Below are 20448 nucleotides of genomic sequence, written 5' to 3'. Positions count from 1 at the left end.
GTAACCCCTGACGGAACCCTTGCATGTATAAAGATAATAGAACTTAAATGAAGGATTAAACATAAATTATAAATCTAGTTAATTCACTTCAGTGTCCTTTTTGATGTGGATGATGTATTAAATTTAGAAAAGCACCTACATCTTTTAGTAGTTCTTGCTTGTAGACTTCAGGGAACATGCAACATATGGAAATGCAAGATAGAAGTGTATGTGATATTTGTATTAAATTATTTCTTCTTGGTTTTGATTATGCAAGTGCATTGTATTTAGGAAGTGATTTTTGTATCTAGTTTTATTTCGGTACTGATAATGAACACTTGTCTGAAATGTCTTTTTTATATTTGCCTCTGATGTTATTTTACTTTTATTTACTTTCTCCTGGTTATTCTTAAGCATTGTTTTCTATATTTTAGTATTGCTTATGAAGTAAGCCAGCTTTCTCCCCTCTTGCTTTTTCATGTTTAAGGTTATAATATCGGTTCCATTGTACTTTGAATATTGCCATTTTAATTAATTCAGTTCTGAATGTAAATTTGTTTGGCCCATTCACTGTATTACATCTAAACAGCTGGCTGTTCCCAGGGACATGCTTTATAGCAGGGGTTCCCAACCAGGGGTGCGAGACATTATTCCAGGGGGTGCAAGAAGCAGGCTAGTAACTTTTAAGAAATTTCCTTAGTTTTAGGAAATTTCAGCACTCTAAGGATATATTTATTACTCTCCTGCGGTCTTTTTGTTTTCTTTTGCAGTGGACTATAAAAAAAAGCGCTTATTTCATTTCCTTGGTAAAGCAAAACCATGGTATCTCCAGTTCCTGTTTTTAGCTTGTATAAAATGTAGGGGGTACGAGGTCAGAATTTTTTTTTAGGGGTGCAGGAGTAAAAAAAAGGTTGGGAACCACTGCTTTATAGCTTAACACATTGACTTCTGGCCTGAGTCAGTGACTGTTGCCTAAAATAATTTATTGGTAGTTTGCCCATCTTATCTTTTAGTATTAAAAGTAATAAAAAAACAGCTAACTAGTTTGTGTGTGTGGCATTGATCTTGTAATGGTTTAATCTTTACAGTATGTACATACTAAGCTAGGACACCTCGGAAACCCTTCTTCCATGCCTAGTCATGGCAACTTATATTTTTGGAAAAAAAATTTGAGGTGATATTGGCAGGTGTGTCTGTATTGTAAAGTAAAACCCTTGCAGTGAAAAACAAGCTATCTGTGATGTAAGTTGTGGCTGTCATCTGCATCTTGGCAAAACTTTACCATGACACCAATCCTTGCAATCTGTGGTTAAGTGGTTAAGTGAATGAAGGAACGTTTGTTTTAAAAAATTTGACCCCCAATGGTGTCGGGTGATTACCATACATGTCATGGCTATTTTGATATTTTCACCAAGGAGATATTCCCTTGATCATGGGTTAATACAGTTGATCAGCAGCATGTGCTTGAAGGTTACTAGGGAAAAAGGCGATTAGCTATACTTTTTTCATTGTGAATACGCACAAGGTTCAGAATCCTCTGTTATGACCCATACTAAAAATTCCGTGGAGTTCATTAGTATTATACTTGTTATCTCTGCATTTTTTATTTAACATTTGATAGTAATTTTATTTAATCCAGTGTGAAAGATCTCTAACGTTAGTGGTTTTGATGAAGCATATCAGAAGTTTAGATGTAGATTTATCCTTTTGGGCTGATATTGGAAATGAGAGCATTTGATGTTACTACTTAAAATTACAGAGTAAAATGACCAAGCGAGAGGGAGGGGTGATAGTTGTAAAAATTAGTCCTTGGGAACCTTGTTTAATTTTAGATCTGTTTCCATGAATGGAAGGTGGTTCTGTTACTGATAGTTTTTAAATTCACTTGTATCCTTTCACTACTCCAGATGAGTTACTGTGTTATGTTTGCATCAGAATGAAAATAGATAATTGAAATTACCATATCAAGGGATCAACTTCATTTGTCCATCTGTGGCAGTACATCCTATCTTGAGAGAATGTTAGGGAAGGTTATGATATTGCAAAGCTTCCCGGGGAAAATGCTTAAAATCCCCCTTTTGTTCTTTCTCCCTGACCAATCTCTGAAAAGTTGTGAAGTAAGTTTGCAATCAAATCATAACTACTTCTAGTAGAATTGCAACCAAATTCCAAAGAATAGTCAAGGAAAAGTACAGGTTATCATATTGAATTTTGAGCTGCAGTGCCTATGATTTTCTATTTCTATCTCCTTTCTGTTGTTTGCAACTTCAGGTCATAGCAAACTGTAGGTGTTGATTAAGAGGCATATTCATTCATTCCTATTCATTCATTCCCCATATAGTTCATGTTATCACAGGGAAGAAGGTTGTATGTTCGTGGAATGCGTGGGTGTAAGTGGGTTGGTGTGTGGGTAGTATTGACGTCTGGAAAGAGCAGGTTGAGTTGCCAGTGTCTTTTGGTGTAATATCTTTGAATTTCTTTTCTTTTCTTTTTCTTTTCTAACTCTATTTTTATTTTAGGCACAAAAGAATCTAAGATGTTGGTATCCATATTTTTCTGTGTAAACTGTTTTACTAAAGGAAAAAGAAATATAAAAACTACTGTATGTGGCAACATTGGGAGTGGTGCCTGTTGCGTGTACAGTTGCCATGGTTACCAGCCCTCTCTGGCTCAGGAGTGGCTGTCTGCCTGCCTGCTCTCCTTACTCCTCACTCTCCCCTCCCCTCTCCCCATCTCATCTCCCCTCACCTCCCCTCACCTCCTCTCTCCTCTCCTCTCCTCCTCCCCTCTTCCCTCCCCTCTTCCCTCCCCTCTTCCCTCCCCCCTTCCCTCCCCTCTTCCCTCCCCCCTTCCCTCCCCCCTTCCCTCCCCCTCTCTCTCCCCCCTTCCCTCCCCCTCTCTCTCCCCCCTTCCCTCCCCCCTTCCCTCCCCCTCTCTCTCCCCCCTTCCCTCCCCCCTTCCCTCCCCCTCTCTCTCCCCCCTTCCCTCCCCCCTTCCCTCCCCCTCTCTCTCCCCCCTTCCCTCCCCCCTTCCCTCCCCCTCTCTCTCCCCCTCTCTCTCCCCCCTTCCCTCCCCCCTTCCCTCCCTCTCTCTCTCTCTCTCTCTCTCTCTCTCTCTCTCTCTCTCTCTCTCTCTCTCTCTCTCTCTCTCTCTCTCTCTCTCTCTCTCTCTCTCTCTCTTTTTTTTTTTTTTCTTTCCCTTGCTCTCTTCTTTGCCTGAAGACTTGACACTTGTATGGAATGTCTATCTTGTTGCTGGAGAAATGCATTTTTTGTGAGGGGGGTGGCAAATTCTTTTTTTTTTTTTCTCTCTCTTTTTTAGATTACAAACCACAATATAGTAAGGGCAGGTAAATTAGTTTGTTCTATAGGAAATTTGGTTTAAATTGGGAAGGATGTGGGGGGAAATTTTTTTTTTTTTTTATTGAAGGCTTAGAATGCAGAAATGTTTTTTGCTGATTTGAGTATTATTGATTGGAGGCAAAGGTTGGTATGCATGTGAGCATCCATGGGAGATGTGAGAAAGAGAGCATCCATTGGGAGAGGGAGGGAGAGAGAGTGAGAGAGAGTGAGTGAGAGAGAGAGGGAGAAAGAGAAAGAGAGAGTGAGCGATCTAGAGAGCAGGCAGCCAGAGGAAAGTGCCGTTGTCAGTAGAGCCATTGGAAGCCCTGGAGCTTGGTGCCTTCATGAGACCAGGTATATCTTTTGCCTTGTACTCGGACCATTACCATTGCTCTCTAAGGATACACACTGCCTTGATATGTGGTGTCTGGTATTTCTGGCCATCTGACAGTGATGGTATGGTTGTCAAGATTGTGCAAGATGTCTTTCAACTAATGGTTTTTGAATTATAATCTGACAGTGATATGTTTCAATGCAGTTTAGATATTAAAGAAAATGATTGGGCTTTTTTTCCCACCCTCATTCCTTTACCTTTTTTCAATATTTGAAGTTTCTTGGATTGAGTGAATCTTTAAAGCTGGATTTGGCTTTAAAGAGAACCTTGCTATGGACTTGGGGTTTATGAGTGAAGACCATCAAAGTTATGCATATTGACAGTTTTTGGAAACTGCTGTTTAGGAATGATCAGTGAAAGTGTGTGCAGATGAAAGAACTGGAAGAGAAAATAGTAGACAGAATAGGAGATTAGTATTGAATATTGGTTTGAAAATTTTTAGTGCAGAATGCTTATTTTTTTTTACTGGTTTTAGTTAGATGGATTCTTATGTTAAGTTCTATAACAAAAATACTTTTCATCCTTGTGATCATGTTTGTAGACTTATGACACAGAAGGGAATGGAATCCACTTACCATGCCAGAAATCTTTTATACATCTTCCTAACTACTTTTCTTTTTTCTACTCCAAATCTGTTTTTTTCTTCCTTTTACCTCTCCTCCCCCACAGCTCCCTTTTTCTTCATAGTTTCTTCCACCTTTCTCCCCCCATTCTTAATTTCCCCCTCCCCCATTTCTAACTTCCATTTTCCTTGATTGGTTTTCTTCTGTTTTCCCCCCCATTTCAGTTTCCCCGACTCCATTGTTCTTGATATTTTTACATTTTTTAATTTTTTAAATCTCATTCTTGGGTTTTGGCCTTTGCTTTCCATTTTCTGTACCAGATGGGTTAGATAATGATAGGAAATATCAGGATGTGACTATGAAAGTGGATTGGGAAAATCATTATATATTAGTGTTTTCTTTTTTCTTTGAATTATTTTGTTTATTCATTGTTCTTTTTCTTACCCATTTTAAATCTTTTCTTTTCAGAGGGACACATATCCCCCGGAAATTGTATATTATCAGTGGAGCCGTTGGGAGGCTTACTGACACAGTCTTGTATGTGTGCACGCGCCTCAGACACTCCCCTTGATATTAGGTAAGGTATATTTTCCCTTTTCATTGTGTGTGGGTTTGGGGAGAATCTGGTTGCCTGTTCAATACTTTCTACCCATGTGAATTGACTTTTCCTTGTTACACTTTGATCTTTTGTCTTTGGGCTGAGATGAGATAAAATTGGAAAAGGCAAACCAATTTCCTATTGCCCTTTCTCTAAGGAAGAAGCAGTTTGTATGGAATGTTTAGGTGGGGTTATAGCTGTTTTGCTTTTTCAATTTATGCAAGGAAAGTAAATGGAAATCTTAGTCACTTGAAGGTAATAGAAGTTTTCATTTACCATGATTTACTAGTGCTTTAATGGTTGTACGGATCAGTAGTTGAAAAGGGATCAACACTACATGCCATACAGTCTGTACTTCGCTCTCTTCGCCTCACCTATGTGGAAGAGGAAATAGTTAAGCTCTCAAGACGTGAAGTAAAGAAAAATATAGCTGGTAGAATTGCCTTGTCTTGTAGATCCATAATAAATTATTTTGATTTGCAGAAATAGGCAGTTTTCTAGCAACCGGCATCGTAAACTGCAACCATTCAGGACTTCGTGACTTCAGCAAGCCACCCACCCAAATTACGGACATCATCCTTTCGCTTACTGGCACTAGGTATGACTAGAATTAGAAGTTTAAAGGCCTATAAAGTTATTGCAGTACATGAACCCTTCCTCTCCCACCTCCCTTGTTACTATTACATGATTTAGCTGTCTGTAAAAATATTGAACCAGCTTTGTAGAATATATACTAAACAGTATTTTCATTGCAGCTGCAAAACATTGCATTAGGATATCAAGTGTTTGTTATTAGGAAATAAATTTTCTTCTTACAGCTGTATCGTGTGCTTTATTTGGTTGTAGTAGCTGTTGTCCATATACGGACACCAAGAACCCACTTATGCTGAACAAACACAAAAAGGAGATACCAACTAAGAGACAAAGAACTTGGCAAGAAGCTCATTACCCCATGAGCAATCATCTCTCAATACTCTGAATGTGGCTCTCCTTTGCACCCCTCTGTCACTGCTGCATAAAAGTTAGTATACAGGGTTTCATTTGTTTTAATGCTTTGTGCAATTTTTTGTGAGTAGTGTGTAAGAGTTTCTAGGAAATTTATTAGATGTGGTGAAGGGATATAATATTGCGATTTGCAAGAACATTGCTTTTTTTTTTTTTTTTTTTCCCTCCCCTCTTTCTCCCCTCTCTCTCTCCATCAAGGATATGAGGATGGATTCTGATTGTCCTTGTTTACCAATGGAAATAATGCAAAAGCCCTTTCCTAAAGGCCCAGCAAGTCTTAATTTCCCTTAGTTTTATACACTTGTGGCAGGATGCCCCGGTCACTCGCCACTCTTCAACAATATCTCCCATCGACTCGGCCCTTGTGATGTGAAGTGAACCCCCCTCCCATTCCCCCACCCCAGTCACTCCTATTCAACAGGTTAATTTCAATTACTGGGGAATATAAAAAAAATTATTGGAAAAATGGATTTCTCGTTTAGATGCTTTTACTTTATCTTGACAGGTCAAGATAAAGTATTCAGAGACAAAACTGTAATTTGCATCTGCCAGTGATGAAAGTTTCAAGTTACTCTTACATTGTGCAAGTTATCCTCTGCAAAAACAAGAGATGACTCAGTTATAAAAATAATGTATTATTTGAAAGGGATTTTCACTATAGCCTGTGTGTTTCTTAGTGTATACTATATAATCTATTTATCTTTAGTATTTATTAACCCCTACCAAGACAGCCTATAGGCATCAAAACAAACCACTCGAAATGTGGCGTGTGCTCCGAGGCAGTGATTCGGCTTGATGTACCGAACTCACGCGCTCAAAGTCGACGCTTTGCCGTGGTTTGCCAGAGCGTAGTTTTTTTTTTTTTTTTTTTTTTTTTTTTTTTTTCTACACCTGTCACCAAGGGGTTAAATGATGAACCCATTGGAGCTGGGTGTTTCTTGGCATTCACATTAGACTTGCGTGAGCAGCCATTGACAGGTGCACACCTTGTAGGCTGGGTTGTGACAAAACTCTCTGGCTCCCCATTGCAATACTATTTTCTTTTTACACACATTTTTTTTTTCCCCCATTTTGTAATGTCCTAGATTTGTCATTTAATTTTCTTTACCCAGATAGTAAGACAGTTTTTCCTTGCACAGACTCATTATCTTTAGGTAGTCCATAATGCAGTGCAAGAATAATAAAAAGTAACATTTTATCCCCATGTGCTTTGACCTTTTTTTGAGTAATTCTATAAAAAGGCTTTAAACCAACTTTTAGGGGCTTTTACTCCTAAGTGAATACAGCCATAGCCAAACAATGGCACAACTAATAGTAGGATGGTCTGTGTTAAAGTGTTTCTTGGTATGTAATTTTCTCTTTCTACATTGCCAGAAACTGCAGTGGAGTGAACAAGCCGCATGATATCCCAGTGGCTGTCTTGACCCAGTGACTGGCTTGTCCATTCCTTGTATCACCACATCACTTCCATTCACTAAGATACTTCAAGTTGCTTAAAAAAAATTCACGGAGATTTGTTCTTTGAAAATCGTCAACAGGAACCGGCAAGGTAGAGAATACATTTCTGCAAGTCTTGTACATTTTATGGCCTTCCGAAGCATTTTTAAGGATTAGATCTGTACTTTTTTAGAAGGTTTTAAAGTGTCATCCTATTAATACAATTTTTAAAAATGTAATATTTGCATTTATCTAGTTAGCTTCCAATTATGAATTTACTATGTGGTTAATGAGTGTCTAAAGAACTGTATACCCATTTGCATGATCTCCATTTAAATTTCCTTGCAGATGAGTTACAACGTCAACCGCAATGTTATGGATGCCTTCTACCGGTACAAGATGCCTAAGCTCATGGCCAAGGTCGAGGGCAAAGGCAACGGCATCAAAACGGTCATTGTCAACATGGTAGATGTTGCAAAGGCTCTTGGACGTCCTCCTACCTGTACGTGTTATCAATATAGTTGTTTAATTTTACAACCGGAATATTTCAATTTTTAATCAAATAAGGCAATCTACATGTAGCAGTACTGACCATTTTTCTTGATTCATTACTAGTTTTCACTTGCATGTTTAAAGGTTTAGAATTAAAAATGAAAGCTTGTTAATCCACATTCAAAATTTAATATTACAGACCCTTGCAAGTACTTCGGTTGTGAACTTGGAGCCCAAACTCAGTTTGACTACAAGAATGACCGCTACATCGTCAATGGCTCGCATGATGCTGCAAAACTTCAGGATCTTCTTGATGGGTTTATTAAAAGATTTGTCCTTTGCCCTGAATGTGAAAACCCTGAGACTGTCCTGTTCCCAAATGTAAGCTTTTATGATTTAATTTTTTCTTTTTCTTTGTTTTTATCTAATTGGCAAAATTGTAAGTTTTACCTTGCACATTTTCTTGCTCAGAAAAAAATTCTTAAATGTTATGAAAAAAATTAATATACGTCCTTTCTTTGCAGGAGAAGAAAGGCCACATCAAACAATCTTGTAAGGCCTGTGGATATCAAGGAATGTTAGACATGAGGCATAAACTGACCACCTTCATTGTCAAGAATCCACCTGGTTAGTATTGTGCAAAACCATATTAGTAGTCCATACCTTGACTTTATAAAATATTAATATACCAGAAAGTGCTGGCAATTGGAACTGAAAGGAAAATGGCTCCAAAACCACCAGGGATACTTGAGTCAATCAGTGAGTCAGTGACTGTAGTCCCCCCCCCCCCCCCCTTTGAGTATTCTTTCTGCTAGGGGTACTGTTAATTTTTTCCAGATGTGATTTAGTACTTTTTTGGTATGTGAATAATTTGAATTAAAAGTACCAGCCATGTTTTGCTTTTCTGGTTATTACAATGTTTGCCAGTTTGGTGGATAAAAAAATATTGTTATCCATATAGGTTTAATCCTGATAATGAGTATTTGATGAAAATGGTTGCCTTGAAATCTACTTGCATTAATATTTAGTGGTTTCTTTTGTTAGATATAAAGCCCAACCAACAGGGTACTTCGCTCACTAAAAGGAAGACTCACAGTAAGAAGGCCGAGAATGGCCATAAAAGTAGTCTGAGGCCAGGGTCTCCCCATGCAGATAAATCGGATGCTTCTGATGCGGACTTGAACGGTGATGCTGAGGAAGATGATGTAAGTGCTATTTCATTATTATTGGTGTTTTGTTGTCCCCTCAACACTCCCATTTCATGCTATTTTGAAATCTAAGAATATCAAAATGGCTGGAACAAAAAATCCCTGACTATGGTAAAGAATATGAACTAGGCCATTGATGATTATAATGCAGAAAATAACTGAGAAAGCAATTATTAATCTGAATTAAATTGTCAGGATGAAGACTGGGGATTGGATGTTAGTGAACAGGCTGTAAAGGCAAGACAAAAGACCTTGACTGCGGGAGTGAAGAAAATGACCGTCTCGACTGATCTTGAGAAGACCCAGAGTGAGCGGTTGGAAGTATTCTTTGAGTACTGCAAGGTGATTATCATTTATTTCTTGAAGAGTAAGATTTGTACTTTTATATATCAATGTGGGATAAGTATGTATCAGATCTTTTTTTCTGAATATCTGACTTTTTGAGTAAGTAATGTTTATCTGTATCAGGGGAAGAAGGATGCTGGTCTGTTGAAGCCAGGTGCAGATGTGGCTGTGTTTAAGGACATAGCAGCTGAAGCAGAGAGGTTGGACATCAAAGAAAACAAGGCTGTTATGGTTATTGTAGAGCTGCTACTGGATGACAACATCATTAAACAGGTAACCTTTTTATAACAAAACAAGAAATATTTTTATTTAGTTTTATATTGTATTTATTTAGTTAGTTTTATATATATTTTCCATTCTAGAAATGATTTGTTTTTGTTACAGATCCCACATTATCGCATTCTGTTGCTGCTTTTCACTCACGGCAACCCCAAGAGCCAGAAGTACTTCTTGGGTGCAGTTGAAAAACTAATTGAATTGAAGAAGGAACAACTCTTACCTAAAGTTCCAGTGATATTGAAGGTAAGAAATCACTTGATTACCATACAATTCTACTAATGAGAACTTAAGTGGTAGAACTTCATTTAAAGGAAGAAATGGTTTAAAGTTGTAATTCATAACAGGCAATGTATGACCATGACGTTGTGGAGGAAGAGGTATTGCTGGACTGGGGTAAGAAGACTTCAAAGAAGTATGTGAGCAAGGAAGTTGCAGCTGAAATCCATGCAAAGGCCCAACCTTTCCTTAGGTGGCTGCAGGAGGCAGAGGAGGAGGAGACCACAGAGGAGGAAGAAGAGGATGATGTAGAGGTAAGATATGAGGTATTATGTTGAAAATAGGATTGTGGAAATTAGTGGTGCATTGGTAAACATGGTTCATGTAGCTCATATGTAAAAAAAAAAAAATATATATATATATATATATTAGTTTGTGATTATGTAGCAAATATATTATGGTATTGAGGATAATGCTGTTAATGTTGGATGCAAAATCATTGTAGTAAAGTGTAACCATCAACATGCAAATTGTGTATTTTTATTTTAAGAAAATAAGTAAATGATGAAAATAATGTATTGTAAAAAGAATTAAAGGAAGGTAGTAAACCATGAAAATTGAAGGAGTCATTGCAGCATTGCTTCCACATTGGCATGCAAAGGTATTTCCAAGAGTATGAAATTTGATTTATCTTTCCAGATTGAGTATGACGACCGTGCAAGAGCCCAATCCCTCAAAGAACAAGAGAACAAGAATTTAGGTGAAGCAAAGCCCATTGTGGCTGAAGCACCCAAGATTGTTGCTCCTGGTGATGATGAGGAAGAGGACGATGACGAGAGCGACTTGGATATTGATAATATTTAAACTTGTAAAAGTATATGCAACTTACTCATACCGTTACACAAGTTCACTGAATAACCTATACGGTTTGAATTATTCGGTACGTTTTTCCTTTGAAGAGGTGATTCAACATTCATCAATTTTGGTAATCTGTTGGTTTGTAAGGAAGAAATCTGTTGGCCCAACTCAGCTGTGTTGAATGGTTTTTGACTACTTGATATTTTGTTTCTCTTGTAGATTGTTCCAAAGGATTGCTATAGAAATCAGGTACCATGAAACCATGTTTTCCTCCAGTTGGTAAGGTAAACTGATCTTGTTCCTTCAGATCTTCAGCTTGCCAAATATTTGAAATGTTCCAGGATTATTATTCTAGTAGGTAAAATACCATCTACGAGTATAGGATTAGTAAATATTTAATCCTTTGGTAAAAATTTAGTTCATAGTTCCCTTACTTACACAATGTAAAAGGTGTGATTTTAAAGTTTTCATCAGAAAATCGAAGAAAGTAATCGCTGAAAGGGTTTTCTTCGTGGCAGATATAAGTAACTTTCTAGATGGTTCCTCTTGAAATAAATCCTGGATGTTGAGTGGGAAAGGGTCAAATCAAAGACCTTTTATATAGTTAAAGAAAAGGCTTTATCCAAGAACTTGCTTATGATTTTTGAAATGTTTTTTGTTGTAAAAATTACTTTAGACTTTCATCACACAAAGCTTATAACCATTATCACCAGCCTGCATGTAAGACTAGTGATAGTAGGCAACCTGGAGACCATAAGCTCTCGATATGACGTCTCTAACTCATTCAAGTATTTGGTGTTTGGGACTCTTGCAATTAGTCTGCTTAATACAGTTTATATTTTAGCTCTGTCTTAGTGTTCACTAAAATTTTTAAAAATATTACAGCTTGTGGGTTCTTTATATCGTAAATCAGTACATAGGTGGAGTGAAATTTGATATCAGTGTTCTAAATTATCTCAAATTTTGCAATACTATAAACCTCCCAGTAAGTGTTGCGATGGATGATATCTGCTTGTGTGTAGATTGGAGCATCAGTGTTTTTCTTGTTTGCAATTTTCACTTTACAGGAAGAGGAAAATCAGGAAAATCTCAGGTCCTCCAGTTTATGTACATGAGGTGTGGCGGCTTCATTTTTTTTTTTTTTTTTTTTTTTTTTCTTCTTCTTTTTCTTTTTCTTTTTTTTTCAACCAAGACTAGTTTAAGACTGTGATGTTTAGTGAGGTAAGTAAGGGGGAAGTGTGAAATGATATTTAGTCCCATATCCTTTTTAAACTAGGAGGTGCATTTCTGAAGTATGAGGGTAATTTGGTTGTAGTTAATCCTTTATTTTGTGGATCAACTCCCCACTGCTTATTTCATGTGATAGAAAGGGAAATATGGGAAGTCACTGAGAAGCTTATGTAGATGCACAATCCAGGTGTTAATCCAGTACAAGTGATTTCACTTGTGAAAATATTGAAATGAACATAGTGTTGATGATATGGTAGACTTCCCATGAACATGGGTAATGTATGTATTCATAACCGAGATAAAAATGTTATTTGGAAAGGAAGTGTTTTTTTTTCTTTGCTCATTTAGTATTGTTAGATTTTTAGTCTTGGTGATTTCCAATAAGGATGTGTACAGCAGTTTGAATGGTATATGGATGATACTGAAGTTCTCCACATAATGCCATATTAATGTTGAAACCTATAAAATTTTATTTTTTACAAATAGAACTGATTAAATCTATCAAATCTCAAAGGTTGCATTTTGTTTCCTCAGAACAGGAAAAGGAAAATGTTAGATATATTATCCCAGATAATTGTCTGTATTATTTGATCTTGTGATTGGGATAAAAGGTATTCAAATATTTTGTAAAAGTAAGGAAGGGACATGTCAATGGATTGATTGTCACCCCCTCCCCTTCATCATTATTTTATTCATTATGATTTTTCAGAGATGTTAATGTATGGCTCTTTAAATAATTGTTGCAGCATCCATTTCTCTTTTATTGACCTACTGTTTTTTTTATGCATGATTTGAAATGTGTGTTTTACCTTTCGTTGGTTTCCTTTGATACCCACTCTTATTTCCTAAACTTAATTTTGGTGTGATGATGGATGTTATTTATGTTAGCCATTAATGTGATAAATAATCAAGGAATCCAATTTCTTCTACAGTATTGTATAAAGGGAGACAATTGTTACTCTATACTTTCAGTATCTACCGTTTCTTTGATTTAGTTTTTAAGATGTATTAAGTATTTCAAGTTGATGCGAAGATGGCATCATGGCCATTTATTCAATTTCTTTCTCATAGAAGCATTCTAAGGCCCGATTCATTGACCAGTGAGTGGATATTTCACGCTTATATGACCGTATTACCAGATCGAGCAGTCCCCAGTGGTCATTGGCTACAACTAGGCACATCAGTTGTCCACACGGGTGACGGGGGCACAGCAGACCGAGTCGTGGTGAGGTAGTGACCATATTGGTTGTCCAGTAAATGTCAACCAACCTGTAAACATTGGGTTGAAACATAACTTCCCCAATCCCTTGCTTCTTATGGTGGGAATATAGGAGGCGGAGGCCCCTGCCCTGGACATAAGCATTCGCTTCGACATGCATTGCATGGTCTTGTCTTCCTTTTCCTTCTTTTCTTCACCCACTTCTGTCCTCTTATCCTAATCGTTCTCATTTTTACCCTTTTTGCCACAATACTTTTTTTTATAATGCCATCCCAGAGGGCTTTGCCCCTAAGCCCCACCCTATCATTATTTTGGATTTGACTAATAACTTTAGATGCTTGACGTGGCAGAAAATTTCCATTAAATAAAATTTGGAACATTATTTGGTTGGTGGCCCCCCCCAGTCCTTTGCCCGTTGTCGTGGGGGGGCTTAGGAGACAGACTGAGACCCAATGATGGATAACTCCTCAACCTTGGGATTCAGCCATCGACTCGACTAATTTTGCATGGTCTTTTTTCCCCACTCATGCTTTTCGTATCAGTTTCTTGACCAATCCCTTCTACTATCCTCCACCTAAGGTGTGAGAGCCGTGCTGAAAGGATGAAAGGCTGACTTTGTGCCAGTCCTGAACGGCCTGAGGGACCCATGGGCACGGTATTCCCCTGCCATACCTGGCCCTTACCCCTCAAGGGGACCCTGAGGGGTGGACTATTTTTTTTCCCCAACATACTCCAGGCTTATCATGGCCAATAATAAAGATGTAACCCCACTTTTAGGGTCAATGAGGCTTGCCCCTTTATCAAATAGCCCCAATCCCGGCTCTCCTTTGACCACGGCTCCGAACACTGCAACAACTACCCCCATCATCAATGCATACTAATACAGTATCAACCCTAATCAACAACCAACCCCCAGGAGACATTTCTACTCTCCCAACATGCTCAACTTCAACACCTTTACTCACACAACCTTTTTCATCAACCACCCCATCTCCCCTTATTACTACCTTACAACCTTATTGCCCACCTCCCCATAACACTACCCCCCTCAACACTACTCCCTCCTCCACACGTCCCCGCACTTCTACTACCCCCACCTCTACAAGAATCCTAAATACTCTATTTAGCCCACCCAAATGGGACCGATTTTTCGTGAACCCTCCCACAGCTCCCTACTCTCAAAACACCCTCCTCTTCCAACAATGCCTCTAAAAACAAGTAGGCAAAGTCTCTTTCCGTAGCCGACCCGACCACTCCCGTCTCGTCACAGTAACAACTGAAAACCAAGCTATAGCATTAACAAAACTAACTGATCTATGTGTTAATCCCATCCCTACAGAACCTCATCCAACCCTCAATACTTGCACTGGAACTGTATCTCCCCATCAGATTGCCCAATCCATGACAAAGAATGGTCAGATTGTGGAGAGGACTTACTCGCTTGTCTCAGACTATGATGCAACATATGTACAATGCTACTCCATTCCTCCCAGAGGAAATCGTAAGAAATCCATCAACATTGCCAAAATTACTTTCCGTAGACATGACCTTCCCTTAAATGTTTACATAGGTGGGGAATCCCTACCTGTCCGACCATATCAACAACAACCTCGTCAGTGCCAAAATTGTTGGCGTTTATGACACCCAGCCAAACACTGTCATTCCACAGTCAGATGCCCGCTATGTGCCCAACCTGGCCATACTCGATCAAACTGCTCTGCACAATCACGCACATGTGCAAACTGTGGCGGCCCCCATAATGTATTTTATAGAGGCTGCACCACCTACAAATTTGAGTGAGGTAGCAACTCTCAGATTCATACTTGGGCTCACTCTACGTGAAGCCAGACAGGAAGCACATCGACGAGGCTTTTCTCTTACCCCCTACTCCAGTAATGTCGCTCACTCTGCCAATCCCCCTACCTCCCAAGCTCCTAAACCCTCTCCTAAACCCTCTCCTAAACCCAACCCCTCTCCATCCAACTTCCCCTCTTCTAACTCCTACCTTCCCCAGTCAAATTATTTTGCCATCCTAAACCCAGACACTCCAATCTCTACCCAATCAAATTATTTTGCCATCCTAAATCCAGACACCCCAATCTCTACTACAGCCCTAACACCTTCCCCTCTCCCTCCCCGCAGCAGAAAGAATAAACGTTCCACCCCCTCTTCCCCTACCTCACAATCACCTCCACCTTCCTTTGCCCCTATTTTTCAGACACCAGACTTCTCTTCCCCCCCCTCACAAGAAAACCTTTATCTCACAAAACTCCGCAACCAACCTCATTACAGAAACTCTTGAAGATATCCAGAACTACATAATAAGAGTCCCAAACTGATACTCATCCACCTACAAATTCTACAATTCCTGCTCCCTCCACCCTCAAAGTGACTGCCGATATCCATCCTCCTCCTCATATTCTCCCTACACCCCCCCCCCCCAATCCCTGGCCCGTTGTCGTGGGGGGGCTTAGGGGGCGGAGACTGGGACCCAATGCTGGGGAACTCCCCAACCTTGGGACTCAGCCCTCGACTCAACAAATTTTGCATGGTCTTTTTTTTTCCCCTCCTACTTTTTCCTTTCTGTCCCTTCACCAACCCCTTCTACTATCCACTTCCTAAGGTGTGAGAGCCGTGCTGAAAGGATGAAAGGCTGACTTTGTGCCCGTCCTGAACGGCCTAAGGGAGCCATGGGCACGGTATTCCCCTGCTTTAGTTGTCTAGCCCTTACCCCTCAAGCGACCCTGAAGGGTGGACCGTTTCTCTCCCCAACATACTCCAGGCTTATCATGGCCAACAATGAATAACCATTAACCATTAACCATACCATTATCAGAGGCAATGAGGCTTGCCTCTTCATCAAATAGCTCCACCAATTCAAACTCGCCCGATTCCCTGACCCCAGGCTCTCCTTTGACCACGACTCTGAACACTACAACTAATACCCCCCCCCCCCCCCCTCAATGCCGACCAGTACAGTATCCACCCTAATCAACACCCCAGGAGACATTTCTACTCCCAACATGCTCAACTTCAACAACTATACCCCACAACCTTCTTCATCAACTACCCCATCCTCCCTTATTACTACCTTACAACCTTATTGTTCACCTCCCCATAACACTACCTCCCTCAACACTACTCCCTCTTCCACATGCCCCCGTCCTACTACCCCCATCTCTACAAAATTCTTAAATAATCTATTTAGCCCGGCCAAATGGGACCGATTTTTCGTGATCCCTCCCACAACTTCTCACACTTTCTGCTTTGACAACCTGTTTCATTCCTCAAATGCATATACATCCTTCACTTGATCTAACCCCTATACATTACCTTATCCAACCTTAACCCATTTACTCGTCAATTCCTTTGCCCAACTTTGACAACTAATCACTAACTCAACCACCCTTCACTACCATTTTCTATAGTGGTACATGACCTTAGATGTCTAGCACATTTATTTTGCTTTTAACCATTAACCATTAACCATCTCCCTACACCCGATCCTCCTACCCCATCCCAACAACCCCCCCCCCCGACTCCACCCCCACCTATATTAACCCTTCCACCATCCCCTTTATCCCTTCCTCTCCCTCCTGGATACACACGTGAATCCCTCATGTCACAAGTACCCTATTCCCCAGACCCTCTACCTCCCAACACCCCTCCTGATACAATACCACCTCCCCAACCTCATTCTTTATCCCACCCTTTAGCACCTTCCCCTTCAAATTCTCCAAAACGTACTACAATCGTTATCGCTAAATCAACGAAAGTATAACTATCCTTCATTGGAACATTCGCGGTTTCCGCTCTCACAGACCTGAACTCCGACATATCCTCTCCTCTTATAACCCATCCATTATATGCCTTCAAGAGACTTTTCTTACACACTCTCCAATACCAATCCCCAATTACCATTTTGTTTCTTCCTCCCACTCCATTTATGTCTCGTCCATACTTGTCAACCAGAAAGCACCTTATGTCATACCTCCCTTTCAAACCAATGTCCCTTGTACAGTTATTCGTATCTTTCTTCGCCGCTGGATCACAGTGATTTCAGTCTACTTCTCCCCTTCCCACCCCATTATCTTTGTTGCTTTTGAAAACCTAATTTCCCAACTTCAATCACCTTTCCTCATAGTAGGTGATTTTAACTGCCGCCACACTCTTAGGGGTGATTCTATCACCAACACCCGTGGCCGAGCTCTAGAGCGCTTCCTCTCCACAGCTGATCTTATTATTCTAAATACAGATCGCCCCACACACTTTGATACACACACGCAGTCTTTTTCATGCATTAACCTCTCTATATGCTCCCCTTCTCTTAATTTAGATTTCCACTGGTCAGTTCTAGACCACTTTCCCTATAGTGACCACTTTCCAGTTCTCCTTTCTCCAACTTCATATGTACCACTTCCCAACTCCCCATGGTGGTGCTTTGATAGAGCTGACTGGCATACTTTCATTTCACTCTCTACTATTCATATCCCTCCATCTTCCCTCTCATCCGTATCAGAAATGATACAATTTTTCATAACTACAGTCCTAAGAGCTGCCCATACAGCTATCCCTCGAGCCTCAAGACCCTATACCTCCAAATGTGTTCCATGGTGGAATTCTGATTGCACTAAAGCACTCCGTGTAAAACGTGCAGCCTGGAACAGTTACCGCTACAAACGAGGTACCCCTCATCAACTATCAGCTCTTATCTCCTTTAAAAGAGCATCTGCCTGTTTTCGTCGTACAATCCGAAATAATAAAACAAATAGCTGGCGAAATTATGTTTGTTCAATTACATCCTCTACATCTATCTCAAATGTTTGGCGCCGGATCCATAAACTATCAGGCAAACATCCCCCCCATCCAGCCCCCGTCCTCCATATTCGAGATACCCTCATCTCTGATCCTCCCGAAGTCGCTAATGAACTGGGTGATTATTTCAGCCAGGTCAATAGTGGCTCACCTTTCTCCACACTTCTCTTCTATTAAAACCATCAGGGAACGTACCCCCATTATCTTCACCCTATCCTCTGCTGAGTCCTATAATGCTCCCTTTTCTTCCTCTGAACTCAATGCTGCCCTAAACTCGTACTGCAACACTCATGAAGGCCCTGACGGTATTCACTACCGTATGCTCCGACAACTCCCATCTTCCTCATTATCCTTCCTATTAACAACTTACAACCACATATGAACATCAGGAAATTTTCCTTCTCATTGGCGAGAAGCTCTTATCCTCCCTTTCCTGAAACCCAATAAATCGGGTACCCTCCCTCAAGACTATCGCCCCATCGCACTAACTAGCTGCTTATGCAAACTACTAGAGCGAATGGTCAACTTCCGCTTAATGTGGTATCTTGAATCCCACAATCTTATCTCTCCTTCCCAGTTTGGTTTTCACCGTGCCCGAAGCACAGCTGACCCCCTTGCTCATTTTGAGACACATATTACATCCGCATTTGCACGCCATGAATCCGTACTAGCTATGTTTTTTTACCTAGAAAAAGCATATGATACGACAAGGGGGTATCATATTCTCCAACAATTGTCCTCTCTAGGCATACGTGGAAACATGGGTGCCTTCATAAAGTCTTTCCTCTCCCAACGCACTTTCCAGGTCAAAATTGCCTCTGCCACATCATCTTTCTTTCCTCAAATTGAAGGTGTCCCACAAGGCAGTGTGCTTAGTACCACCTTATTCCTTCTTGCTGTAAATGACATTGCCTCAGTTCTACCACCAGGAGCCCGGTCATCACTATATGTTGATGATTTAACCATCTATGCCTCTGGCACATCCATACCAAATCTCTACCAATTTCTTCAATCTGCAATATCATCAGTTTCCTCCTGGGCCACAAACCATGGCTTTCGCTTTTCTACCTCCAAATCTTTCTCCATTCTTTTCTCTCGCACACGTGTAGGTCCTCTACCTTCACTCTTCTTATATGACACTCCACTTCAACACCGTTCCTCTGGTAAATTCCTAGGCGTCATTTTTGACTCCAAACTATCCTGGCGAGACCATATTCTTTACATAAAAAAAAAAAACTCGCCGCCGTCTCCGAATTTTACAAACCCTATCCCATATATCCTGGCGCTCAGATCGAAAAACTCTCCTTCATCTTCTTGTCACCTTAATCCTCTCCACTCTAGATTATGGATGCCATATCTGCTCCTCTGCCTCAACTTCTCTCCTTGCTCATCTTGATACAATCCACCACTGTGGTCTTCGCTTAGCCCTAAGTGCCTTCCGCTCCTCTCCAGTTGAGAGCCTGTACACTGAATCAGGCATACCATCTCTCTCTCGACGCCGTGCCCTTCTCTCTCTCCGATGTTATGCTCGATTCCACCAACTTCCCCTCACTAAACTAACTATCCCACGATCCCTACTTCCTACCTTTACTTCTTCTCCACGTTTACCTACTCCTTTCTCCACTCCCCTGACCCACCAAAATCAAATATCCCTCCTACTGTCCTTCTCACCCATTTCCTTGACCATGCCTCCATTCATTCCTCCAGTATTCCCGTCTACACGGACGGCTCCAAAACCACCTCCGGTGCTGGTTTTGCAGTAATCTTCCCAACTCGTACTTTCAAATACCCTTCCCTCCTGAATCCAGTGTCCTTACTACAGAGCTGTATGCACTCCTTTTCGCCTTAAAACACATATACTCACTACCCTCTACCTCTTATACAATTTTTACTGACTCCCGTAACTAATTAACCCTCATAAAGTCAATACACACGACCAACCCCCTTGTTTGTAAGATCCAGAACTGGTTGTTCTACCTGTCCACACGTCATAAAACAATCAAATTTTGCTGGGTACCCAGCCATTTTGGAATCCCCGGCAATGAACAGGCAGATACTCTAGCACGCTACGCTACTATGTCCACATCAAACCAACCACGTTTCTCACGTATCCCAGCCACGGATTATTACCCACACTCTAAGACCTTCTTGTATAATCGATGGCAATAGTTTTGGTCAAATCTACATACTAATAAATTACATACTGTAAAACTGTCAATCTCCTCCTGGTCAGCTCCATTCCATCGGAACAGACGTTGGGAGACGGCTCTCGCCCGCTTACGCATTGGCCACACCCGTCTAACACACTCCTATCTAATGTCACAATCCGATCCACCCCTATGTCCCTTATGTAATGTTCCTCTTTCAGTCACACATATTCTATTGTCATGCTCACGTTTTGAAGCAGCCCGTACCTCTACTTTCTCCCACCTATCCTCCCTACATAGACATCCCAACTTATCAGACATC

At 40.4% G+C, this 20448-nt stretch overlaps 1 protein-coding gene across 1 annotated transcript in view; it reads left to right on the top strand.

Moving 5' to 3' along the window:
* The window catches only part of LOC125030372 (eukaryotic translation initiation factor 5-like), a 14074-nt gene extending 1377 nt beyond the window's left edge, over positions 1-12697 (top strand). The window contains exons 3-15 of the mRNA XM_047620403.1: positions 4746-4854; positions 5359-5473; positions 5694-5896; positions 7255-7429; positions 7666-7819; positions 8009-8190; positions 8334-8436; positions 8854-9014; positions 9213-9359; positions 9486-9635; positions 9747-9884; positions 9986-10171; positions 10557-12697. Coding sequence (XP_047476359.1) covers positions 7666-7819; positions 8009-8190; positions 8334-8436; positions 8854-9014; positions 9213-9359; positions 9486-9635; positions 9747-9884; positions 9986-10171; positions 10557-10721 — 1386 coding nt within the window. The 5' untranslated portion in view covers positions 4746-4854; positions 5359-5473; positions 5694-5896; positions 7255-7429 and the 3' untranslated portion in view covers positions 10722-12697. The remainder of the gene's footprint in view (positions 1-4745; positions 4855-5358; positions 5474-5693; positions 5897-7254; positions 7430-7665; positions 7820-8008; positions 8191-8333; positions 8437-8853; positions 9015-9212; positions 9360-9485; positions 9636-9746; positions 9885-9985; positions 10172-10556) is intronic.
* The last annotated feature ends 7751 nt before the right edge of the window (positions 12698-20448 follow it).

This window comes from Penaeus chinensis, chromosome 11, assembly GCF_019202785.1.
Source record: "Penaeus chinensis breed Huanghai No. 1 chromosome 11, ASM1920278v2, whole genome shotgun sequence".
In the NCBI taxonomy this organism is placed as follows: domain Eukaryota; kingdom Metazoa; phylum Arthropoda; class Malacostraca; order Decapoda; family Penaeidae; genus Penaeus; species Penaeus chinensis.
Note: the sequence above shows the minus strand (reverse complement) of the source record. Positions and strands in the feature narration are given on the sequence as shown.